The sequence below is a fragment of the Nycticebus coucang genome, chromosome 12, assembly GCF_027406575.1.
Source record: "Nycticebus coucang isolate mNycCou1 chromosome 12, mNycCou1.pri, whole genome shotgun sequence".
Lineage (NCBI taxonomy): Eukaryota > Metazoa > Chordata > Mammalia > Primates > Lorisidae > Nycticebus > Nycticebus coucang.
The window spans coordinates 47781256-47807884 of NC_069791.1; the positions used below are offsets into that span (position 1 = coordinate 47781256).

The 26629-nt window shown below is 43.9% G+C and overlaps 1 protein-coding gene across 5 annotated transcripts in view; it reads right to left on the reverse strand.

Moving 5' to 3' along the window:
• Positions 1–26629, reverse strand: part of ETV6 (ETS variant transcription factor 6) — a 247878-nt gene that overhangs the window by 49820 nt on the left and 171429 nt on the right. For all 5 annotated transcript variants that reach the window (XM_053555453.1, XM_053555449.1, XM_053555454.1 and 2 more), the window contains one exon: positions 9790–9954. In XM_053555453.1, the coding sequence (XP_053411428.1) occupies positions 9790–9954 (165 nt within the window). The remainder of the gene's footprint in view (positions 1–9789; positions 9955–26629) is intronic.

The following is a 26629-nucleotide window of genomic DNA, read 5'->3' on the forward strand; positions in this document are numbered from 1 at the left end:
AAGTGGCAAGACGGCAGATTGGGTGAGAGTCTGTGCTCCGGAATCAGCCTGGCACCACCTCAGCCACATCCCTTACCTCGTCTAGGCCACAGTTTCCTCATCTATAAAATGGCAGTGTTGATGGCATCCCCCTTGTAGGATCATTGTGACACTTCAATGAGGTGGTCCATGTGATAAGGTCACCACAGTGTCAGGCAAACAGTAAATGCTAGTAGCTGCTTTTACCAACACCACCGCTGCCAATGACAGGAGTGTCATTGTTACTACTGACATTATTAAAATGGTTTAGGACAGACAGTTGTGCAGACCTGTAAGGAGGCGTCACGTGGAGAGTGGGGCAGGAGTGTGTCAGTCATGGTCATCTGATGTTGCCCTGTCAGAAAGGGTACAGAAGGCCGACTGAGGCCACTCACCCATTCTTGGGCTCTCTGGACACCTTGTCCCTATTTGAGGCCTAAACCTACAGTGGGGCAGATGAGTGCCCCACTCCACATGTTTCCAGGCCTTCTCAGCCTCTCGTCCTGAAGCTGGCCTTTGGAACAGGCAGAGGTTTCTTTCCAAATATGTAGGAGAAAGCTGGGGAAGGGTTAGTCCCATGGACGCTGCCAGTTTCTTACCTGAGCCTGTTAGGAGATTCAGTACAACAGCAGAAGTTAAGTGCCACCCACAAGGGATGGCTAACTGATGAGAACACAGACCTGAGGTCTTAGGCTAGGAAAAAACTTAATTCTAAGCCCCTAGTGTGGCCCTAGCTGAACCAGTCCATTCAAAGCTTTTTGTTTCCTTAGCAACCAGGGACTCGATTGGAGAATGTGGCTGGTTCTGCACAAACACACCCCTACGGGGGGCGGGGCAGAGACCCAACTTCCTGTGCATGTGCTGTTAGTGTGTGATCAATAGTAACAGCGCCTGTCCCACAGCATCTCAGACCTAGAGCGGATTCTAGAGGTTTCTTAGACAGAGTCCCCTGCCTCCCCTTCCATGCCAAGAAGTGGCTTTGACTGAGCACGTGCAGTGATGGCCACAGGACAAACCATTTTTGGACAGCTCTTAGTTGATGGAAAGTTTCTCTGTTGAGTTGCAATCTGGCTTCCCCTGCAATCCGTATACCTTGGTTCTTAGTCCTGCCTTCTGGAGCAACACATACCACGAATGTCTGCAACAGGCTTCCACATAAATGAAGACGCCCTCCCATCCTCCCCATCTGCTGTCCATTTGTTCTTTTCTCATCTTCATATATGCATGGGGCCACATGTAAAAAGTAATATTAGCAAAAGGATCTCTAGAATAAAGAAGGTATTTGCAAATAAGTTGTATTTGCCTGCCAAAAATAAAAAGCATGAGTCATAGCATTGTGTATCTAACTTAGCTGATGACCATTGGCTTAATTTTGAAGGGTACTTTTCAAATAATTCTTAGCCTATTTGATTCTTGCAAATCTCTAATCCAAGAAAATAAACATAGTGACTAGCACTAACTAGTGCTTCTTTTGTACTAAGCAATGGGCCCAAGGCCTATTGGTCAAGGGACCACAGCTTTTGTTGGTTGCTCCCTGTATCTTCACACATGCACACAGTTCATGTGCATACATGAACATCTATTTGCAGAGGCAGATTTGCCACGAAGCTAATGAGGGTTAGGGTCCCAGACATGCACAGATCCCTGGGAGAAATCCCAGAAATATTTGTATGCCCCAGACTGTAAACTTCATAAAACCTATCCCTGCTACATGTACAGAAACAAACACATATACAACTATGCACTGGTGATCTTGATGTTAAAATCCAGGCACATACTTTGAGAATCCTAACTTCTATTATCTTATTGCAATTTGTTTCAAATGAGTAATTGAGAGAGTGAACAACAATATTGTTGCAAGTTGACTTGTTAATCTTACCTGGTCTCTGAACACCAAAAATATACAGATGTTGTTTGGTGGGAGGCTTTAAATTTACTTAAGTTACTTAAATTTAGAGGAAAGAACTTGGGCTCTGAAGCAAAGCAGTCCCAAATTTGAATCCTGGTTCTTCGACTTGTCAGCTGCATTCCCTGAGGCAAACCATGTTGCCTTAGTTCAGTATTCTTTTTTTTGGCCGGGACCAGGTTTGAACCTGCCACCTCCGGCATATGAGGCTGGCGCCCTACTCCTTGAGCCACAGGTGCTGCCCTTAGGTCAGTATTCTTGTGTAGAAAATGACAATAAGGCCACAGACTTGGCAGGACAGTTGTAAGGATGAAATGAGATTATGTGCATCAAGCACTAGCTCCGTGGATGGTGGTATCTCTTATGATTATGATAATTATTAACAGAAAAAAAAATCTGGCAAAAAACTGTTTCAAGACTTTGCATTTAAAGCACATGCTTATGTTTTATAGTCACATTGATGCATATGAAATATTTTTCCCCCCAGCTGATGTCATTTTGTACAGACGTTTCCAGTTCTCAGTTCTCCCTCTGCCAGTCCCACAAACCCCATTCACAGTTGCATCGCCAACCTCCTTCCTTGGGTTTCTTCCCCTTAGCACGTAACCAGTGTCAAGTGTTTCCTGCCCCTCCCACACACACAGCCCCTCCTCACTCTCGTTTTCCTCTCCAGGTGCCGCTCTTGTTTCTCTCCTCCCATCACAGACAAACTTCCCCAGGGAGCTGTTCGACTCTGTGGTCTCCACTCCCCCACCTTCCATTTGGTTCCCACTCCCACCCTTCTCCATCTGCCAAGGTCACCTCCCTGCGGTCAAACACCTGCGGAACTGCTGACCTCTTGGTAAAATCCACCGAGGTGATTAGGACCTCTCCTCTCCGCGAACATTCTGGCTTCAGAGATTCACGCCTGTCCTGATTTTCCTTCCACCTGTCCAGATTTTTTTCCCTCCTCTCTGCTCTCCCTCTTTCTGTATTAAGGTTCCCCAGGCCTCTCTCTAGCCTTGCTTCTGGGACAACCTCATCTACTCCCATGACTTCAATGGGCTTTCCTATGCTAAACCTACTCCATCCGGGCATTTCCTCTGGACTCCAGAACCACACTCAGTTCCTAGTCCTTCCTCCTGGAGCTCCTATAGGCACCACATGTGTAATGTATCTAACACAAAAGTCTTTGCAAACCAGACAGTGTTCCCTAGTTCAGTGAATGCTCAGCTGATCACGTCAGAAACCCGGGAGTGATCCTTAACTCCCCTTCCTTCTCTCTCATCTAACATCCAAGACCTGTGGACTCTTCCTTCTCAACGTGGAGTCACCCCATCCCTCAGTTGGCCTCACTTTAGCTTAAGTCGCCACCACTGCTTCTAGACTCCAGCCAAATGGATGTCCACCTCCACTGTCCTCTGTACCTCGTCATGCCAAACCTCTCCTTGAAACCCTCGATGGCTTCATCTTTAAAATAACATACAATCCTGAAGGTGACCTGCAAGGCCCTGCAAAACTTACTGAAGAAATAATGAATGAGTGAGTGAATTAATGGCAGTAAAGCTGTGGTGTAGTCCACGATCTTCACCTTCCCTGAGTTTGTTCAGCTTGTCCCACATTGCGGGTGGTTGGGGAATTTCCAGTTTTTACTATTGGAATTGCTAAGGGCATCTTTTTAATTGTTTTCCCACAATTGGATGATTTCCTGAGGACATTTTCTTAGGAATGGAATTATTGGTGAAAGGGTAGATGAGTTGTACGGTTTTTATTATACCTTACTCGTTGTCAGAAGGCAGGGACTGAGGCTTAGTGTCATCTGCGTGGCTACCTGGAGCCTTTCCCAGGAGTTTCACAGCTTTGAACTTCTCTAGTTCAGCAGGTTTGAAGAAGACCCCCTAGCATTCACATTTGCATTTTTCAGGTGATGATTTGCTAGGTCCATATCCTCGCATGTAGATTAATGTTGCAAACAGTTCTCTCTGCTCTTTCATTTTTATTCGGAGATTTTAGTTTCCTTTAGACCGATTTAAAAGAAAATAAAAGTGTTCTTGGTATGGGAGGAGCACTTTTAGATGTGCACGGAGATTCTCTGCTGTGTTGTTTCATTCTATGATGGGTTTAGGATGAAGCCAAGGCCTCAGTTACCGTAAGTTTCACCATGAATTCAATAATAACGCCAGGGCTGTCACAGCCTAGCGGATCCCACTTGTGCCCACTACACGCCTGTTCCTGGAACGAGCCTGCTTTGTTTTCTGCCTCTGTTTGACCCTAGTTACCAAGCATCATCAACCCATTTTTGTAGGTCGATTGAATTACTAACCTTTTTTTCTTTACTACGAAGTACCTTCTGCAACCATTAAAAATACACTGGCCTTTTACTTAGGAACAAATGTTTGAAAGTTGGCTTAAGATGTATGTCTTAGACAAAGAGACACTGAGAAAAAGGGGACAGGTTGCAGGAAACTTTGAGTATTATATTTAAGACAAGAATACATCATTTATAAAATAGATATAGTAGGACAAGGGCCTTTGGATAGCTAGACATAGAAGATAAAGTAAAATAAATAAAATAATGAGCTCTTGATCGAATATAAATATTATGGAATAAGAGTTGCTTTACTAAAGGAAGCACTACGTAGTTTGTTCCTTGAGTTGTGTGACTTAATTCTCAAACAGCCACTTGACATTGAATCTAGCTAACCACCAACCATTGCTTTATAGAAATCAATAGGCAGGGCAGCACCTGTGGCTCAGTTGGTAAGCTGCCAGCCCCATATACCGAGAGTGGCGGGTTCAAACCCGGCCCTGGCCAAACTGCAACCAAAAAATAGCCGGGTGTTGTGGTGGGCGCCTGTAGTCCCAGCTGCTTGGGAGGCTGAGGCAAGAGAATCGCTTAAGCCCAGGAGCTGGAGGTTGCTGTGAGCTGTGTGAGGCCGCGGCACTCTACCGAGGGCCATAAAGTGAGACTCTGTCTCTACAAAAAAAAAAAAAAAAAAGAAAGAAATCAATAGGCAAATTGGGCCAAGGAACTATATGTAAATAAAGACTAGTATTTTCAGTTTAACTTTGAAAGGGAATATTACCGTATTTGAAGAAAATAAGCAAAGCATCCAGAGACAAAGGTGCTGATGGGCTATAAAGGAAAGAAATAATTTGGAAAGTCACACTCTAGTCTACGAAGAACCTTCAGATTTTAGTATACTAAAATCTCCAAACTAGTCAGCAAATCCTTAGTGCATTTTTGCTGAATTGAATCGAAGGTACTTAGAAGATAGGTTTCTTTCCCTTTTTTTGGTATTGATAGAGAATGAGTATAACATGAGTTTAAACGAATGATAACTTGTGGGTTGTTTTGTTCATCTAAAATAATGGGTTCATGAATCTATCCCACCTGAATGCAAACAGATAATCCTATGTAAGTTAATATAAATGCCAACTTATCTGTTCCTTCCTATCAATGTGTTTTCTCAGGGACTCGATGTAGTCAAGTGATCAAATACCTCTCTGAATATAAATCCCTCAAAACCATTTAAGGTGGTAACTGCCTGTTAGTCCAAGGACAAGATAAAATTAATTCTGTCTAGGTGAGGTTTTATAAAATTCAGGTCCCTTTACATTTAGTCTTTAGCTTTGCAAATGTTATAAATTTGTCATCTTCCTATATCCTGTGATTAGGAGACTATTAAAAAAAATACTCCCTTTGTCTTCAAACTTGAAATATTTCTGTACAGAGACCATATAGTTGCTTAATAAATATTACAAATGTCCCTTGTTTTATTCTAATGGTTGAAAATAGAGGACTGTTATCCTGGACATGGAAAAAAATAAGTGTAATTTGTGAAGTTGATCACAGAATATGGCATTAAGTATTTGAACTTAAGCCATATTAATATTTCAGTTACTTATAACTCATTGAGTCTAGTTATCACCCTTCCACATTGGAGATCAGTTTTTTTAAGGAATGTTATTTCCACATACAGAGAGCACAGTTTTGGGTGACGCCAGACAGAAAATAAGGCTGGGTGGAAGATTCAAGCATCCATTCACAGAGACGGGGCATCCAGATATGTCTGCTTTATTTCAGCAGTGCTGTGACTAGTGAGAAGCTACTACCGATTTTCTCTACACAGCAAAAAAGATTCAAAGAAGGGCCATAGGAAAAAATTGGGTGAAGCGAAAGTTTCACAAGATATGTAGCTAGAAGGAGGGCCACATGTTTATTCGCTGCTTGCAGGGAGGGGGATTATAATGGTCACTAGAAACTTACCACTGTTTCAGTGTTGAAGTTGAACCAAACTGTTAAGAGTCAAAGGGAGCTTAGGATCCACATGGTGAAAACCCCAGTTTATGGATAAGGTAAATATGTGTAGGTGAAGTGATGTGATTTGTGAAGAGACGGCTGTAGAACCCAGGCCTTGGGACATCTACTACGCCAAACTCTGAAAGTGGAAAGCCCATGTCTGAGGAAACAGCAGCGAATGTTATATCTCGAAAATAAAAAGATTTTCAACCTAGACCTTGCCTCTGCCTAAGGAGAATGGCCATCGCTACATTCTACCTTCCTCACCCTGCCTGGTGGCCCCATCCTGAGACAGATCTTTTCAGCTCCTTCCTAGTTCTGTCTTCCAGTCCCTGTGACAGTGCTCCTCTGTTTTGTGATAAGTTTTCCTGTGGTCCTTGTTGGCACGTATTGCCTTGAAATTCTGTTCACAGCTTTCTGGTTGATCCCTTTGTTAAATTACTTACAGTATAAATTCACCTGTACGCCCAGCTCATAAATATCTATGTCACGGAGTTGATGCTCATCCCTATGATTCCCAGCACTCCTAGCTCTTGTTTCAGATTTCCAGCTGCAGAACAGGACACGTCTTCTTGTGGGTCCTGGCACTGCTTACCCCCAAATGAACTCTTACCACTGTTTCCACAACAGCAACCCATCTTATGGAGCCACTTGGTGCATGAAGTACTGTTATCCTGGTCTCACCGATCCAATTCTGGATTCAGTGCTTCCCATTAGGATCGTAGCAACAGCGTTCAAACTAGCTTTCCTGCCTTAAGTGACCCAATGCATCTAACCTTTGTACTGATAGCAAATGTCTGTTCCAAAGGAAGGGCTCCAACCATACTCTGCTGATCTAACTTTTCACTCATTTCCCTTCACCTGTAAAATAACATCCAAGTTTCTTAACTTTAGTATTGTCAAACTAGGTCATAATTCAAGCAATATATATAGAGTGCCAACTGGATGCCATGCCCTGTGCTAGGCACCGGGGACTTGGCAGCTTAATAGGACACACTCCCTGCCCCTCCTGAACTTTCCATTCTAGGTGCAGGAGGCAGAGGAGCAAACAGTCACGCACAACACAGGGCGTGTGGAGGGGAGAAGGGAGGAACCGCACCTAACCCAGACAGAGGGGGGAAAGCTGGGAAAGGCAGGCAGGTGGGGTGGAATTGGGGATGCAAGGACAAAGGTCATCCACGCCTTCCAAGAGAGTCCACACGACCTGAACCACGAGGAGGCAGTCAGACAAGTGTGGGAGGCGGGAGGAGTGGGGTGGAGTGGTGTCTCAGAGAGGGGCTGTCACGTGGGCCTTATCTCGGAACTCCTCTTCCACTTCCTCCTAATACCCGTCCTTATCTCCACCCTGTTTACCTTTCAAAGTTTTCAAAGACTGGCTCCACGACCACGTCCTCGAGTTTCCTTTGACAATCCCACTGGAAAGTCCTCTGCTTCCTGAGACCTCCCGCTCTGGTGCAGAGCTACTTGGGAAACACTCAGGGAATGAACCTCTCCCATCACCCCCTCATGGGGCTACAGCACCTTGCAAATGTTCCGGTGCCACAGCCATAGCTGGCTTTCCTGCCTCTGCCACTCCTCAGGCTTTCTCACCATCACCCAAACACATTGGGCTGGCACGTTCCAGCTACCCTCTGCCTACTCAGCCCTGCCCTTCCTTCTCTCCCGAGGCTCCCCCTACTCAGCGCTCTCCATTCTTCAGCCTTCTTTGGCCTTTAGGGGCCCGTGCAATCCTGCCTCCATCTATCTGGACAGCAACTCCTTGAGAACGGCACCGTCTTCCACAGAGCCCACCCTGGCAGAGGGCTGACAAAGTGGCCAAGAACTACTGACAGGCTTTTACATAGCTCTGTTTAGAGCTGTGAGCGAGGAAACCTAGTTTCATAAGTAAAGTTGAGAGGTCACTGGGGAGAAAAATAAACCAGCCATAAACAAGGAGCACCTGAGATATGATAAAAGGGAAATTTACAAAGACGTGGGAGAAAAACTGCCCAAGGTCTAAGGCAAGCCAAGTCAAAACCCATGACTCTGTTTGCCTTTCATGAGTGGTTTCGCTGGAACACAAAAGAGTCGGGTTTTTTCCTTCCACACACATAACTTTGTCTCTTTGAGTATAATACCTCTGAGTTTCCACTGGAGCAGAAAAGGGAAGTATTCTGCAATAAATTCAATGGAATTATTTTAGATAGTTCATTGATATGGTTGTTTTACAGTCCTTTTTTGTGAGATTACAGAAAGAACTGATGATTTGAGACATAATGTTTTGGGTATGTTTGTGCCCCCATCTAAAAACGAAAAAATTACTTGTTTTCAGAGTTTGTTTCAAGTTGCAGTAACAGCTCTACTTTGGGGGAAACTTCCCCTTTAACATTTCTTCATCTAAACGGTCTGTGGCAATTGGGAAAAGCAGGGGGAGATACTGGGCTATCGCTTTATCTCCGCTCCTGTAATGAGGGACGTTTCCTCATGACGGTTGGTTTATTAACTTCTGGCAGGCCTCCAGCGGTAAGTAAGGGTTGAACATAGAGACTGTGCCAAGACCTTATGCAGGATCCTTGCCCTTTATCAAGAGAAAAGGTGCTCAGCCAGACAAGTGACAGCAAAGTCGAGGGCCTCTCGGTACTCCATTAACTAACCCCTCGAGAGGCCTATGCTTGAGACCAAAGTTGGCATCTGCTGTTCCCAGATAGTTGTCTTCCAAATAGCCATAGGCTTTAACAAATGAAATTCAGAAGCACATGTGAAGTCTTTCCCATGGTGGGTAACACACTCTGCAGGGACAAATGCTTATTACTGAATTCGACCTTCCCACGTGGTCTTAATTTGCCAAGTTTTCCTAGATAGGTAAGCCTGAGGAAACCTCCACAGGTATTTTTTTTTTTTTTAAGGATTTCTACAAGCTATGAGGTGCATTACTTTCAAAAAGTCAGTAAAAAACAAACAAAAAAAGTCTGCCCCTGCAACCTGAGAAAATAAATAAGTCAGTACCTCCAAAAGGAATCTTAAAGCCCTTGGAGTTATTTCTAAACTTATCTTGGCACCAGGATCCTCCTAGTTTTCAGCCCCGACCTCCAGTTCCAACTGAGCCACAGGCGCCGCCCTCCGATCTCCAGTTCCAGTTGTCCAGTTCCATGTTCCTTTCTGCCCCCTCCAACTCAGCAATGCCCATGCCCCTTCCTCACCTGTCTCTGTTTTTAAGGGAGCAGTTCACAAGCTACACTCACTCTCAGGTTTCCCTTACAGCCTAGGTCTTCAGCATCAGGGGCAAGGGAGAGAGAAAGGCCTGGAGTGGCATTTTCTGCTGTTATAACTAGATTCCTTAAGTCCCAATATGCATAAATCCTAAGTGGATTACTTCTCCTAAACTTAAAAAAGTCTCCCCTTAATCGGGAAATCCTTCCTCTTCTCCCCTCACACTGGCTCCTGTCAGTGGAATCTTCTTTCTACTAAGCTGTCATCTTCCTTTGCTTGTACTGACCTCCTGTGGAGATTTTTTTTGGGGGGGGCAGGGTGAGGGGTGGCAAAGACCAACCACAGACTAACAGATTTTCCAAGCTGAGCATGCGTCAAGAGTGCAGACTCTCACCTGAATGAGGAGATCGATAGCGAAAGTCCTCTTTGGTCAGCAGCAGGAGAGCTTTGCCATTCATTTCAAACGTGTTGCTGTCAATTGGCCTTAAAGAAAACTCATTTTCAGCCCACTTGAGCCACTGGGCTACGTCATCCCTGCTCCAGTAAATTGGCTGCAAGCCTGTTGGAAAGAGAGCAAGACAGAAAGAAAGAAAGAAAAAAGGTCTTGTCAGTTGGGCAGTTGGAATAAAGAGAAAAGAACTCTGAATAGTTAATGAAATTGAGTTTCCATGTTTCAAGAGCCCTTATTCTCAACTCTAAGCCCCAGGTTAAAACTCCAGCTTCACAAGTACTCAAGGGTGCTGCCAGGTTAATTTTTTATTTAGAGGCAAAATCAGAAGAAGGTCCTTTTAAGGATCTTTTTGAAGGGATGGTAGGTCTCAGGGCCCTGTCCTTCGTTGCCCAGGCCCAGAAGCTGTCTGGGTTTGGGACAAAGCAAATCCTAGGTTTGCTGTCTGGTGGGCTCGGGACCAGGACACATCTCCATGTGCTTTGGGGGGCTCTCAGAATCAGAGCTGCTCTGAGGGCAGCCCAGCGGCCTTGTGAAGTCACAGTGTTCCAGCGTTCGGCCTGACCTTCTGGAGCTGCCAAATAATGAAATGTTCCCTGAAACTTCTTCCAGGAAGAGCAATTTGCTCAGCCTCTGGGAATCAAAGGGCAAGGTAAGGATAAAAGGGCTTTTGCCTTTTTCTTCTACTTGCCCATGTTACAACTTTCTGGTTGGAGTGGGACTTAGACAATGAGTTAGACTCAAAGTGGACTGGAGGGAGGCTGAGAGGGTGGTTCAGGTTGCATTTCTGGGTGCCTAATGGTGAGTCTATATTTCTACTTTATTGAGCCACTGTAGGAAATCTTTGATGTATCATTCAAGTGGTTAGAACAGTGGTTCTCAAAGTGTAATCTGGGAGCCCCTCAGGGTTCCCAGGACCTTTGCAGGGCATTTATAAAGTAAAAACACTTTTTATAACAACATTATGAGAGTTTTTTTTTCCTTTCTCACTCTCATTCTTTCATGAGTAAACAGTAGAATTTTCTAGAGGCTACATGACATGTGATATAACAGACTGAATGAAGAAACAGGAGAATCCATCCAACTAAACATTAAAGAGACTTGCAAAAATATGTAACAATGTTACTTTTCTCACTAATTTTTTGTTTTAGAAAATATGTTTTTGAATACATGTTGGCATTACTACATATATGGATTATTATCTTTCAATAAATTTTTTAAAAATTCTCAGTTTTAATGTATAAATGGTAAATATAGATAGATAGAACTCACATAAACAAAAGCTCTTGGGGATCGTTGATGATTTTTAAAAATCAAAACGGATCCTGAGACCAAAAATGTAAGAACTTCTGTGTTAGGAGCTGGATGCTCTATAGAGCATCATTCTCTAAAATCACATGGTGTGAATCAACAGTTCAAACAGTACAATGGAATCAGTGTAAGCTAAGAGGAGCTTTAGTCTCTCCATATAAGTTACTCAAACATGCGAAGGAGACTCCATCACTATTTTATTTTTTTCTTTTAAGAGACAGTGTCTTGCTCTGTTGCCCAGGTTAGAATTTCAAAGCATCAGCCTAGCTCACAGCAACCTCAAAACGCCTGGGTTCAAGCAATCCACCTGCCTCTGTTTCCTGAGTAGTTGAGACTCCAGGCATTCATCCTAACACCCAGCTAAATTTTCTATTTTAGTAGAGACAGGGTCTTGCTCTTGTTCAGACTGGTTACAACCTCCTAAGCTCAATGATCCTCCTGCCTCAGTCTCCCAGAATGCTAGGATTACAGGGGTTGAAGCACAGTGCCCAGTTCTATCAGCACTTTATGAAGTCCTAGAGAGAATCACCTTTCACCTTAAATCAGGCATGCCATGACAAAGGATATTCTGGTCTCTTGGATGGGTTGTTCTTCCTCTTTGCTGGAATGGGGGAAAAATGGCTCAGATACCCTGGAGAATGTGTATGGCCTCTGGGCATGACAGTCAGGTCTGTCCTCCAAGCGACTCCTTTGCAAAGTACAGTTTTGAAGAGTGGTAGCTGCCTTCCTCTACCCTGGGGGACGTCCCCTCAAAACCAGTCCATCTTGTAGGGCACAACAAAAGAACTATAGGGCACTGGAATAATTAGAGACACTCTAAGGAAAGGTTTAAAGGTTTTCCTTGGTTTTTAAGTTTAATGATAATTTTTTTTCACATAGAAAAACAGCAGCATAACAGGAAAAGAATTTGTAGGATGCTATTACTGCCCTATGCTCTGTAGAATGGAACACGCCACTAAAGGTTTTGTTATTGACTCTTGACTAGGCCAGATAGCGCTGCCTGTTTAAAACGGTCCATGGCTATGGGAGGTGCCCAACCCTTTCCAATGACCTTGAAAATGTACCTCTGGGGTCACAGTGAGGCAGCAGTGGCAGCGAGGCTGGCACAGCAGAATCTCAATTTTGAACTGGTAAACCCCTTCAACCTTACTTCTTTCTCCCTGCCGGCGGGTCACCTTTGACCAGAAGCAGCACAGTCACCTCTCTCTCCTTCACAGGAGAAGAATGAGAACAGTGAACCATCAGGGGACACGCGTGAGGGTCCAGGCACGCTTAACCTCTGAGGGTGCCCAGAGCGCAGAACAGGTTCAGTCAGAAACAGGAAAAAGTATGGGGTGGCTTATTGGAAATGCGGGTGCCAAGGCAAATACAGAACTGAATCCCGCTTGGGAGGGGAAATGAGAGTAAAATGCTGAAGTTTCTGCAGAGGATACACTGGCGTGGAAGGAGGCGGGCGAGAAGGGGGTGGGGGACACAAGTTGTAATTTGAGGTTCTTTCTATTCTATGGAAGAAAATACTCATGAGTAATCTTTTCCCTAAATACAAGAAGAGTCACACACTTTTAACAGCTCTGCCGGTTCAGAACAACAGTTTCTCTTTTCACTTCCCATTAATCTCTCCCACAGCCCAGCCCCTGAAGCAGCCAGGGCCACCCGTGGAAACCCCCTTGCGAGGAACCTGTGAACGCTCTGGGCTTGTGTACAAAAGGGACCCAGTGAGTTATTGGGAAGGCTGCAGCAATCCTAGCAGTTACACAAAAGTAATCCTGACAGGGCAAGCTCCCTGCTGCAGGCCACTCAACAAATTCATCAGAATCACTGCTCTCCTGTTAGCATAAAGAAAGATGGTGGACACGTTCACTGAGCTGGAAAGAGGCTTGCTCAACTTCGTGTTCAAAGTCAAGTCCCACTGCTATTTCCTTTTTAATTCAATAGAATAAAAAGGTTGTGGTGGAGGATGTGCTTTGCAATTCTAATTGAGGAGGAAAAAAAAAAACAACCACCTCCTTTCCCTCAAACCTAAGGGCTCTCAGACCTAGTGTGTTACTGCAACTAAGTGGAATAGAGCCTCGTACCTAGAGGCAACTCTGGTCTAATCAGGACAATTTAATTTACTTGATAGCCATTCATTAAGCACTTCTATGCACCTATGCTGTTCTAAGCGCTCGATAAATATTAGTTCATTTAACTGCATGCTCACACAACTTTATGAGAAGGGGTTCAGAGGAGGCGACTGAGGCCCAGTGCATGTAAAGGACTTGCCCAAGATGGCATGGCCCTAGTAACAAGAAGAGGTGAGCCCAGAGCATGGGCAGTCTGGTTCCTGAGTCTGTGTTCTTGTCTAGCGCATTGTGCTCACCCATGCATTTCCCATCCACATCCAGATTTGAGATTGGCTTTCAACAACTATCAGGAGTTCAAAAAAGACTGAGTGGATTGACTCCTACCCAGCTAAGACTCAGATCTTGGAGGCTTTCTAAAGTTACCAACATACTAAAAATATGCAAAAGTAAAAAAAATCTGTAGATCCCCAGAGAAATAGATTTATAAATGGGAGGAGGAAGGAGGTGTGGGTGGGACTCTGCTTTTAATGCACTCAAGAATAAAGTGCTGTCTTCACTGATGCTTGGTCTTCAGAGTCCTTATCCGGCTCACAGCTATGAATGGGACAGAAGCTAGATGGGCAGGATGAGGCAGGATAGCATATAACTTGTTTTATACCTGTCTCTTTCAACTTTAACTCAAAGTCAAAGAATATAGATGTTAATGACTACTAGGAAAAAGAAAAAAGGAAAGAGAGCCCATTGGTCTGTACCTATATTATACTACTCCCTGTGCATTTAACAAGCCTGTTGAGAGCCTTTTACTAAGAGGCATTAATTTTTTAATGCCAATTAATTTCAGAGAATATTTGAGAAGAATTTTGTACAGAGGAAATGAACTATTATAATTAAGAAAATTACTAAGAATTCCACTGCACTTTTTCCCCAAGTGGGTCAAGTTTGTGGTGTCATACCCATCAATGACACACCCAGAGCCTTAAACGTTCTTCCGTTAATAATATTTCTTCAATTCCATGTCCAAGGGGGCAGCCACATTTATCAGTACTTTCCTACCCTCATTTCAGACGTTCTGAGTTATGTTTAAACTAATGATGAAAAACACGTTGGGAGTCAGGAGCCTGGATTTTATTCCCAGATCTGCCATAAATTAACATTCGATTCTGGGCAGGATGGTCAGTTTCTCTTTGCCTCAGTAACTTCATCTGCAAAACGAGGGAGTGAGAATATGTGATCTCTGTTCCCTTCAGGATTTGACACAGTCAATATAATCCTATTTAATTTGAATTTTAAAAACCAAAGATAGAAACAGCTGGGACCTTTTTTAACAGAGTGACTCCATGCTCATGACCATGACCCTGTGATTTTGTTACTTCCTGAAGGCTCTTCAGAATCATAGAAGACGAATGAGTGCTTATGAGTGTATTATTTGAATTCTCAGGAAAGCTGTAACCCAGCCATGGCACTAATAAATAAAGATTCGCTTGCATCTGTATGGTGCTTTGGAGTTGGTTAGATGTTTTCACGTGTATTACCCATTTAATTCTCATAAAAGCCCCGTGATGTCCGTGGTATTTTCATTTCAGTTTAATAGATGTCATGATGATGACACATAGCTCCGAGCCATCAGGTGACTTTTCTGGTCTGAGCAATACCCTGTTCAAGCTCTTCCCCTGCAGCAGTCATTTGCCAGAAACCCCCGTTATCCCAAACTTCCTGTATAAACAGGAATCTGCTCTAGATTCTACAGGTTGGAGGACAGAAACACATAGTGTGAAAGATGGAAAACACCTCAGAGATGGTCTGGTCCAATCCACACCCCATTTTACCAATTAGGAAAATGAACCCCGGAAAAGTTAGAAAATTGAATCAGTATCAACCTGCCCCAGATCCCTTCCTTCCAACGTCCCCAGTTGTCTCATAACTTGATTCAATGACACACGATAATTCTGTAACCCTTGACACAGTGAGGACAGTTATCACATCCTAGCTTAGTCATCTTGCCTTCAGATTAAATGTCCTTAGTTGGTCCAGGTGTAACTCCTCCACTGCAGCCTGCGGACCCCCACCAACCTGCCTGCCTCCTCCGCAGAGCCGACGTGGCACTCACTAAACACAGCACCAAGAACAGGACCAGCACTTCTGATAACAATAGCTAACAATATGGAGTGCTTACATCGAATTTCTGCACTGATTGCTATTCTCCTTTGACAGGTGAGGAAACGGCAGCACATATAAACAGAAGTGGTGGTGCTAGGAGTGGGATCTCCAGGGTCTGGCTCTGCAGTCTCAACCCGGAACACCTCACCGCTTCTCACGTTGCCTCCAAATAGTAAGCACTTCCTTGTAAGCAAGTGTTTGCCAGGTGCTGGGAACCTTCTAAATGCTTGCATATCTAACTCATTTATCCCCACAACAATCCTGTAAGGTAGGAATGATCACCATCCCCATTTACAGGGGACAAACCCAGAGTACAGGGAAGTCAAGTGACTTGGCCAAAGACACACAGCTGACCTTTGGGAGAGCTGACATTTGAACCTAGGTGGTCTGGCGTAAAGTTCACATTATTAACCATCTGCCTCTCTAAACTTATAGAGTGTTTTGGCACAACATCAAATTAAATCCACTATTTAATTAAAGAAAGAAAAAAGTTTCACAGTGGTTAAGCACCAGCACCCTACTCCTTTGAGCCACAGGTGCCGCCCCAGCTGTGTGATCTTGTACAGGTTACTTAACCTCTCTGTGTCTTGCTTGCCTCAACTGAAAAATGGGGACAACTTTAAACCTATGAATTAAGTGCCACTGAATCATAGATGATTGTGCTTTTTAAACTTTCAGATGACATAAAGCTAGTCCAGAGTAATATTATAAAATTATACAAACGATGAGATAAAACACAAAGACCAGTATCGGGCACGGAGCAATCATTTAATAAATAATTAGCTATTATTTTTTTACCATTGTTTGTTATCACCATAATCATTTTTATCATCTTGCCCTACCCAGCACATATATTGCTAGCACTTGGAGCCAAACTGTGAGAATGCATGTTAATCGATATTAAATTTCATTTGCAATTTTAAACTATCATTCCACCTCCTGCAGTCTCTCCGGATTTATGTCTATTTCAAGTGTCATCTGTACTCTGTGGTTTCACGTCATCTGCAGCTTTGATAAGCTCTGTCACAAATCGACTGGCTCCTGATCAGTTAGGATGGAATGGGAACACTCTGGTGACACACTAGCCACCTCCTTTTAGATGGACACTGATCAAGTTACTGACTCTTTTGGGGAAGAGTTGTTCAATTATCAATCCATCTGAATACTCTGGCTTTTGAACTACATTTTCTGCGCTCATCCATAAAAGCAACATTAGAAATCCAATGAAGTGCCTTGCTGATGTCCCGAAACACAGTAACTACAAAACTGATGGTGACCTTATTGAAGAGGATGAGGACAGGGTGGCTGGCTCTGAAGTGATAATGTTTTCCTATGTTCTCGTAACTTAAGTGTTTGAGAAGATGTCCTGAGTTTCACCTGGAAGCTGTATCAGGTTACTTGTTTTAGTCTCTAAATGCACCTTCCCCCTCTTTCTATTCCTAATATCAGGTAAACAATAGCTCATGTTCTTTTAGTACCACTTCCATTTTCCACAACCCTGAAGGGTCACTGTCCTTGGTTTATCTTTTCATCCCTGTGCGTTCTTCACTCTAGAGCATCCTTTGTCTGGGCCAAGAGCCTTGAATTTATTTAGAACAACTCAGATTCATTTTTTTTTTGCAGTTTTTGGCTGGGGCTGGGTTTGAATCCGCTACCTCTGGCATATGGGGCTGGCACCCTACTCCTTTGAGCCACAGGTGCTGCACAACTCAGATTCACTTTTACAATCAATTGGGCCGTCTTGGGCTTCAATTCCCACATGTCAGTGTTTGCAATACCTTTTCAGTCTGATGATCATTCTCCTTTATGAGAGAAAGGGAAGAGAGAAGTTTTGTTTTCTCTTCGCTATTTGTTGATTTTTGTTACCTCATCTCACCCAATCAGCAAGCCAACATCTTGCTTATTCTTAGACCATCCTTCCCCAACTTACTGTTTTTTTAAGCCTCTCATGGTTTTCAGCTCACTTAGTTTTCACCTTGTAGATCTAAGAAACTCTCCTTTATAGTTGTCTTTTCAGTAAATTGTTCTTTCATCCATCCTCTACATCTTTTCAAAAATTTGAGCTCATTAGACTGGTTTTCACAAAACAGCGGGAAGATAAACTGGTATCCTCTTTCTGGCAAACAACTTGGTGATATTTTAAGAGCCCTGTAAATGTTAACTTCTGAGACTTTACCTTAAAGAAATAACTCAGTATGTAGAAAAATTTTTCATGAAAAAAGATGCTCATTGCGGTGGGTTTTGTCTGTTTTTGTTTTCTTTTGAAAGAGGGGCTTGCTTTGTTACTCAGGTTGGACTACAAGGGATTATCATAGTTCACAGCAACCTTACACTCCTGGGTTCAAGGGATCCTCCTATCTCAGCCTCCAAAGTAACTGGTATGACAGGTACCTGCCATCATGCCTGGCTAATTTTTGTTTGTTTGTTTATTTATAGAGACAGAGTCTTACTTTTGTTCAGGCTGGTCTCAAATTCTTAGCCTCAAGTCAACCTTCCACCTCGGCTTCCTAAACTGCTGAGATGATAGTTGGGAGTCACTGCACCTAGCTTGCATGTTATTTTTAATAGTGAAAAACTAGTACCATCAATAAGTGAATAGTTAAGTAAATTATTAACATCTATGATAAAAAATGATGCAGTTAGTAACATAATACTCACAGAGTATGGATTTATTGAAAATAAAACAGCACATATAAGTGTGTATATCTGTGTATAATAATTTTTTTTTTTTTTTTGAGACAGAGCCTCAAGCTGTCTCCCTAGAGTAGAGTGCCATGGCATCACAGCTCACAGCAACCTCCAACTCCTGGGCTCAAGCGATTCTCCTGCCTCCGCCTCCCAAGCAGCTGGGACTACAGGTACCCACCACAATGCCTGACTATTCTTTGGTTGTAGTTGTCATTGTTGTTTGATAGGCCCGGGCTGGATTTGAACCTGCCAGCTCAGGTGTATATGGCTGGCGCCTTAGCCAGTGTGTATAATAATCTCAATGCATGGAAACATATTGTAGTAAAACAAAGATATTAACAGCAACTGTCATTCAATAGAATTACAGGTGATGTTTATGGCCTCCTTTTCATTTTCCACTTCTTTTAGGAAGCATATGTTACTTTTATATTTTAAATAGATTATTTAAAGATTGGACTTCTCAGGGACGATCCCCGGCACAGCCTCATCAGCTTCGTTAGTTGCCTGCCTTTCTTCTCATTCCAATAAGGGTCACGTGCACTTGCTAAGTCAGAATTCCATTTTCAAGAGTGCCCTGACACTCCTGAGTTGTGTCTTAGCATTCGAGATCAAGGGGTGATAGGGACTTTTTCACTAAATTTAAAAAATTTTCCTTCTTTAAGTCAAGAAAACACATTTGATAGGTCAAAGACATTCCCCTCCCCTAATTACTAAGATGATGCTTTCACAAAGTTCCCATTTCTACTTTGCCAACTAGTTCCTCCTTTTTTGGTCAGATTTGAGTCCAAATTAGTAGTGCCCCTCATTGCTTCCTTTACCTTCTGGAAGCTAAAATTGCTACTTGTTAGGAACATGTGTTAAGGGTTAAAATGTGCATGCTCAAACATGAACATTAAAATGTGGCGAAAGGGAATTTCTCAGTGATCTGCACACAGTGCCTGGCACACAATGATCCTTCAGGTACTACCAGACCACACAGCTAAAGATCCCTAATACACCACGCTCCACCTCTGGGTCACCTATGCTGCGTGTGACCAGCACACACTCCTATGCTCCTGGACACCAAAGCTCTGTCTTTGCTAGTCAAGACACTTCAGATCTATATAAACATTAAAACATTACTACGTGCTTCCACATCCATGTCAGCCCAGCGACTATTCCTCCAGGAAGCTAAAGCTGGCACAACCCTATTTGCAGAAGAAACTGAAACCCAGAGAAGTTGAGGGACTTTCTCAAGGTCACAGCGAATGTAGGACCAGAACTCCACCTCCAGGTTTTTTTGTATTAGTCCAGTGAACTTCCTCTGGGCTAAAGGAAATAATCGATGTAAAAGTCTCATCCCTTACAGTTTACAATGCACCATAAAAATGCAAGGGAATTAGGAATAACAAAACTTTCAACTCAACTTCTCAGGGCAGGCCTGGCTTAGCTATAGGTCCAGAATTCTGTGCAGTGCTCAGAGAGAAGCCACTGACCTCTACAGAGGGGTTGCCGTGGGCAGGGTTCACCTTGGAATTCTTCCCTATGTACTTTGCCCAGAGAAAGAAAACCAAGGACCCTTAGAGCTCCTCATGCTCCCTCCCCAGGGCCTTTTCCAGCACTTTCCTCTCCCCCACTGGCCCGCTTTCCAGCTCCACGGCATGGCATGGCATGCTCAGGGCTCCCAGGCGGCCTTGGACGCATTCCGACCAGCTCAGCATCTCATTCCTCTGGGTCTGCCTTTAACCTTGGATGTGCTGTTTGACCAAAACTGCTTTCTGCACATGAATTCTGTCACTAGGGAATGGGAAGTTCCAAAACATTTCCTATTTCTGTACTCAAGGTTACCCTGGATCTCAGCACTCAGTTTCCAAGTGGAGGGTGGAAGGTTATGCTCTTATCTTTTAGCCAAAACCCCACGAACAGGAACATAATATGTTCATTTTAGATTCAAAGTCATAGTCAATTGCTGAGATTTTTTTTTTTACTGTCAACCTCATTTTATGGCTATTTCTGATATTTTACCTACTTGTAGCCATGAAGGCATTCCTCAGCAGAAAATCTGTTGACAGCAGCAACCAGCCCAGGACTTGCCACTCACTGTCACAAATACGACTTAGAAGAATCCTTCTCAGCATGCCCAGTGCGGTGAGAGGCGTGTAGCACTTTAGCATGTGAGATAAGAACTTGGGTTTTGGGGTTAAATCGTTCTGGATTAGAATATTGGTTTTGCCACCTACTTGCTCAGTGGCATTGTGTCAGTTACATCTCTGACTCTCTGTTTCCCTAGCGGTAAAATGAAGCCGAGAATGATACTTGTCTCCTAGGGCAAATGTAAGTATGAAAGGAGATAATCCCTACAAAGACTCTGCCCTATACCTGGTACGTAGGAGTGCTCAGCGTATTTTGGGGTGTTGGGTAAGACAGAGGCTGGATAGCAGATTAGTTGCACTTTGCCATGTGTCTCTCAGAGACTGAAATACTTTCTGCAGCTTGCTGGGATCTCGGAGGCTGAAGCAAGGGTTCTTGGAAGGTGCCTGGTGACTCTAGAGGGAGTGATGAGGCTGGGACAGTACTTAAACTAAGGGACTGGCATGGTCCATGCTCAGGCTCAGAAAATGGCTCAGGTGGGGATGGAAAGAACAACCTGTTGTTGGGGAGGCTGGAGGGAAGAAGGCTGAAGTAGGAGCCCACTTAGGCCCTGGGTCAGGAGGAAGCAATTTAGGTACCTGCCTCAGCTGTGAAATTTAAGGGGTGCTTTTTAAAAAGAATTCTTGGTAATTAAGATAAATAGAGGTGGTACTTGTGTCTCAAAGGAGTTGGGCACCGGAGGTGGTGGGTTCAAACCCAGCCCTGGCCAAAAACTGCAAAAAAAAAAAAAAAATTAAGATAAATTATAATCATATAATACAACATTTTAAAAAGTCAAAATTAATGCAAAAAATTAATTGAACTGGGCGGTGCCTGTGGCTCAGTGAGTAGGGCGCCGGCCCCATATGCCGAGGGTGGAGGGTTCAAACCCAGCCCCGGCCAAACTGCAACAACAACAAAAAATAGCCGGGCGTTGTGGCGGGCGCCTGTAGTCCCAGCTACTCGGGAGGCTGAGGCAAGAGAATCGTGTAAGCCCAAGAGTTAGAGGTTGCTGTGAGCCGTGTGACGCCACGGCACTCTACCCGAGGGTGCTACAGTGAGACTCTGTCTCTACAAAAAAAAAAAAAAAAAAAAAATTAATTGAACTAAACATCAACTCTCTTTTTTTCTTTCTTTTTTGCAGGTTTGGCTGGGGCTGGGTTTGAACCCGCCACCTCCAGCATATGGGGCTGGTACCCTACTCCTTTGAGCCACAGGTGCCACCCTCTTTTTTTCTTTTTTTTTTGAGACAGAGTCTCACTCTGCTGCCCTAGGCTAGAGTGCCATGGTGTCATAGCTCACAGCAACCTCAAGCTCCTGGGCTTAAGAGATCCTCCTGCCTTAGCCTCTTGATTAGTTGGGACTACTGGTACCACCACATCTGGCTAGTTTTTCTATTTTCAGTAGAGACAGGGGTCTCACTCTCACTTAGGCTGCTCTCAAACTCCTGACCTCAAGCGATCCACCTGCCTCAGCCTCCCGGAGTGATTACAGGCATGAGCTACAGGGCCTAAACATCAACATTTTAACTAAAGTCACATCAAAAGCAGAGATGACAGGGAGGAAACAGAGATAACACAGGTGGGGGCGGAGGTAAGAACAGTACTTCCCAGCTTTTGGAGGGAGGTAAAGAATCCCTCTGAGAATTCAGTGAAAATTCAACTCTCTTTCAAAATGTATAGGCACATGCACGCAAATATTCGCCTGTAATTTCCAAGTCTAGGGACCACCTCAAGTTCATCCACTGACCCTGAGAATCAGTTGAATATTTTTGTCTCCTAAATAGGTCCAACAACCTGTACCTGTGATATAATGCAGAAACCAAATCAGGTCTGAGAAGAGAAACACACACCTCTGCTGATACTTTTGAAGAGGAAGACAGAAAGGAGAGGCAGGAAGGGCGTCCACTTCTCACTCAGAAGAGGAGGGACAATGAAGAGTCAACTTGGGTCATTTCCTTACAAAACGCACATACCCGACCTTAAACAGGGAATATCCCTTCCTCAGGTATTTCAGAAATCACTGCTAACATACTGGAAGTGTTTAGACACACGAGCGAAGGTTAACTACTGCAAATTATTTTAATTTATGTACAGTGAGACGATGTGGCTCTGCAAGCAGAGATATGACTGAAAGACGACCTTCCAAAGCAGAGAGGCATTAAGGCCAGAATTTTCCATAGTGCAGGGCAGAAAGATACTTTTTGTTATCAAACTTATTAATACTCCTGCCCACAAAGAAGCCCAACTTGAAGAAGGAAAAAAAAAAAACCATAGGAAAATAGATATTGAAAGTTGAACCGTTCCGCAGACAGACTTAGTGAGAAATTGAAACTGCTAGTGGAAAGCCGATGCAAGAACGCTTTCTCATCCTCAGTGGCAATGGACAGGGGTCCAGAGAACACAAAATCCTGCTGGATTTGCATGACTCACAAAGCACGGATGTTCTACTAAGGGGGGCATGAATAAAGGAGAATGAACGTCCTTTCTTCCCCCTCCTGGTCTTTTAAACCACACACAGATTGTCTCTGGTGCCCACCACAGTCTGCAGAACATTCCATTGCAAAGTGTAACAAGAGTAAAACTCATTCTCATTCTCGACGGGCACCTGATCCGCCCAGTCACTGCTACAGGAGAGGCCTGGCTTTGTGTGGTTCAGCTGCGCCTGTTCCCTTCCCTCTCTCGGGTGTCTCTTTATCATCCTACGAAATTTTAAAAAGCCAGCTGCCTTGTCTCAGGATGGAGACAGTCCCTATTATCACAAATCCTGTGAGGTACACAGGAGGTCTCAGGGCAGGGGACAGGGACCAGGAGGAGGGAGCGTGACAGAAGCATTGAACTTTTATAGCATTAATGCCACGGACCTCAGAAAACACATACAGGACCCAAAGACAGATCAGACTGGGAGTACAAGGCAACCCCAAATACTTCTAAAACTTTATTAAAACTAATACTTTCAAGGTTTTTCTTGAAAATATCTTTTTTTTTTTTTTTTGGCGGTTTTTGGCTGGGGCTGGGTTTGAACCCGGCACCTCCTTTTGGCCGGGGCTGGGTTTGAGCCCGCCACCTTCGGCATATGGGGCCGGTGCCTTATTCCTTTGAGCCACAGGCGCCGCCCGAAAATATCTTCTTTTAAGGAGAATTCCTCAGTATTCCCCACACCTTCCGCTTTCCTTCCTTCTCTTCCCTGACTCTTGGGAAATGATTGCAAGTGTTTCCAAAGGCCAGGCTGGTTGCCTTTCAGTGTGCAATCCATTCTCCTTCAAGAGGCTGTCTGGGGCACTGATTCAGCATTACTCAGGGCAGACTGCTATGGCACATAGGCAGGGTGAAATCATTTCTACTGCGCTGCTGACGCCTCGTGAAACAAACAAAAAATCAAACTTGGAGAAGCAACTTCTATTTAAAGGCATGGGCATTCATGGTGCATTTGTGTGTATGTGCATGTGTGCGTATGTGTATATATGTGAGACATCTCTCTATTCTATTCTAGCTCATTCATTCCCTTGCTCTTTCTTTCCTAAGGACATTCATAGGAATACGGCTTCTGCAGATTTTATCCATAAAAAAGCTGTAATCTTTTTTCTCACTAGTTATATCCCTGGTATTAGAGTTGTAAAGGTTACTAATCCCCCAGCTTAAGATAGTCACATAGACTCAGAAAACCTGAACAACAAATCAAACCCTGTTCCCCCTTCTGGAGCAACAGCTATGTAACTGGATACAGAGACCGACATCCTGTGTTTTACCACCATCACTGGGCTTCTCAGAGACTTTCCCCAGGGTAAGGGGGTGGCTGGGCCTGCTCAGTGGCCAGAAGGCACTGGGAGGCCTCCCTCTTGCTGCCAAACCCCTTTCTCTTTAGCTCTGCCATCCTGTCTGAGACGGTATATTATTCATCCTTTGGATGAAGGCATGAAGCCCATGAAGAGGAAGCTGGCAAAGGGAAAACAGTGAATCAGTATGGCCTGTCACACTGAGTTTGGGTGGGCAGTTAAGAGGAATGAGTGGGAAGAAATGAGTCAGGTGACACCTGAATTGCAAGGAAGGACTCCAGAGTAGGTGGCAGGGTCCTGAGCAGGAGGAGGGCCCAAAGGAAGGAGCCCCTGCTCACTTCTGCCTGTAGTTATTCATGGCTTACAGTTCTTTAAAGGTACTTTTAGTTTTTCCTAGAAAAGGTATGTTAGAATACAGATGTGAGTATTCTGAATTCTGGAGGGAGGCCCATGTCCGTTTTTTTAACTTTGCATGAGAGTCTGAAGAAACTGGCAATCATGAGTTGCCACTGATGATGTGAGTATTGGTCATCCACAAAGTCAAAAACCACCTCCATGAGGCTGGGCAGGGTACGAGACGGGCTGAGGGGTGCTGTGCAGGTTGGCCACCTAGGACGTGTACCTGTCCTACCGTTTATAAAAGCATGCTGTCTGCTTTTATCTCTTGGCGAGAATCATTGACTTGCTGGAAATACTAAAAATCACTTTCACCATTTTATTATAAAATGAAATTTAAATCCCTTTTTGTCACCTACTAGCTGGGAGACTGTAGAGCTGGATGTTGGCTGCCACAAAGATACATGCACATCCTAATCCCCAGAACCTGTGAATGGGACCTAATGTGAGAAAGGATCTTTGCAGATGTAATTAAGTTACAGATCCTGAGACGAGATCATCCTAGATTATGCAGGTGGGCCTTAAATCCAATGACCGGAGTCTTTACAAAGGAGCACAGGGGAGTGACATGGGAGGCGGTGTGTGAAGACAGAAGCAGCGAATGGCACAAAGGAGACACAAACTTGCTTTGATTTTCTTTTATACAGACTCCTATAATCCACATGTGAAATTTCTTTGCCTTTCTTCAATTTTTGTCACTTTCTCAAATTGTTTTTTTATCTTTCCCATTTCTTGTTTATTTAAATATTTTTCCTGTTTTCCAACTTCTCTCTCTCTTTCTTTTTTTTTTGTAGAGACAGAGTCTCACTGTACAGCCCTCGGTAGAGTGCCGTGACGTCACATGGCTCACAGCAACCTCTAACTCTTGGGCTTACGCGATTCTCCTGCCTCAGCCTCCCGAGCAGCTGGGACTATAGGCCCACAACGCCCGGCTATTTTTTGGTTGCAGTTTGGCTGGGGCTGGGTTTGAACCGGCCACCCTCGGCATATGGGGCCGGCGCCCTACTCACTGAGCCACAGGCGCCGCCCTCCAACTTCTCTTTAAAAAATTACCTTTTTGTATATATTCATCTTACGTTCTTATCAGTTTTTTTCTTTGTTTCTGACATAATTTTACTTTTCATTATTTCCTGAATTCTATTATTATTAAAGTTTTTCAAATTCTGATTTATGTTATTTTCCCATGTTTCACATCATTTTCTTATTGTCTTTTAGTTCATTTGGAAGTAGGTTATAGTTTTGAATTATTCCGATGTCAGGTTGTTTTGTCCCATTTTCCTTAAGGATGTTCCCTCTGTTCTTTTATCTTATAAAAATTCTGTCTGGGATTTGACCTCGCTAACTTTTCCACTGCTCGTTTTTTGTGAGAAGATAGTTTCCCTGAGTTTTTAGGGAATGGAATAGTTCCAGCTTTAGCAAGTTCTCTCTTTTACTGTTTTCACGTGGTGTCAAATCCCTGGCTGGCTTTCTGAAATCTTCTGGTTCTGTTTCCTATGGGGACCTCTGTCTCAAGTCCTATTCAATGTGCTTCAACTCCAACAGAAAAAGGGCCATCCTGGAAGGAGGACGTGGCTGGTTGGTTGCAGAGTTCATAGTGATGACAAGAAAACTCCATATTCTTCGGACCTCCTTGTGGCCACTTGCAGCAAAACCATCACCACTTTCAGCATTCTCTAGGCTTGCAGTGAATACCTCTAGGCTACCTTGGGGTTTCCCTGTTCTGAGGCTATCAAGAGCTCCATTGCATCTTGGGAATATCTTGTCCATGGTTTTGGGTTTGTTTTTATAAGTACTATCCATGGGTTTTGGTTTTTCTGTTGAGTTTTTCTGCTCTTACGTGGGTGTTCTGAGAATTATGTCGCTGCCAGTGCCATCTTCCCAGACTCTGTCCAAGAATACCTCATACAGGAAAGGACAATCCCTCTGTTGTCTCATAAAAAAGAGTTCCTATCTTTGGCTGAATTGCTGCTGGGTTTGTGGCAGCAAGTGAAAGAAATGTGGTAATTAACCTGAGGGGTCTCTGGCCCCAGCAATGGAGGTTACAGCCCAAAGTGCAGGGACCTCTGCACTCAGAAAACACACAGACAACATCCAGAGAGAAAACACCAGCAAAAATAGATGGCCATGATGCTTAACAGGCACTGGAAGTCCAGGGAAGGAGTATACAGGTTCTCTCACTGAATGAATTGAGGAATGATTCTGGTGAAGATAAAACTTTCAAATGGAGGGAATTTCGAGTGGGGATTAAAACGATGATGACAATAATAAAAACACACCTTTTTTACTG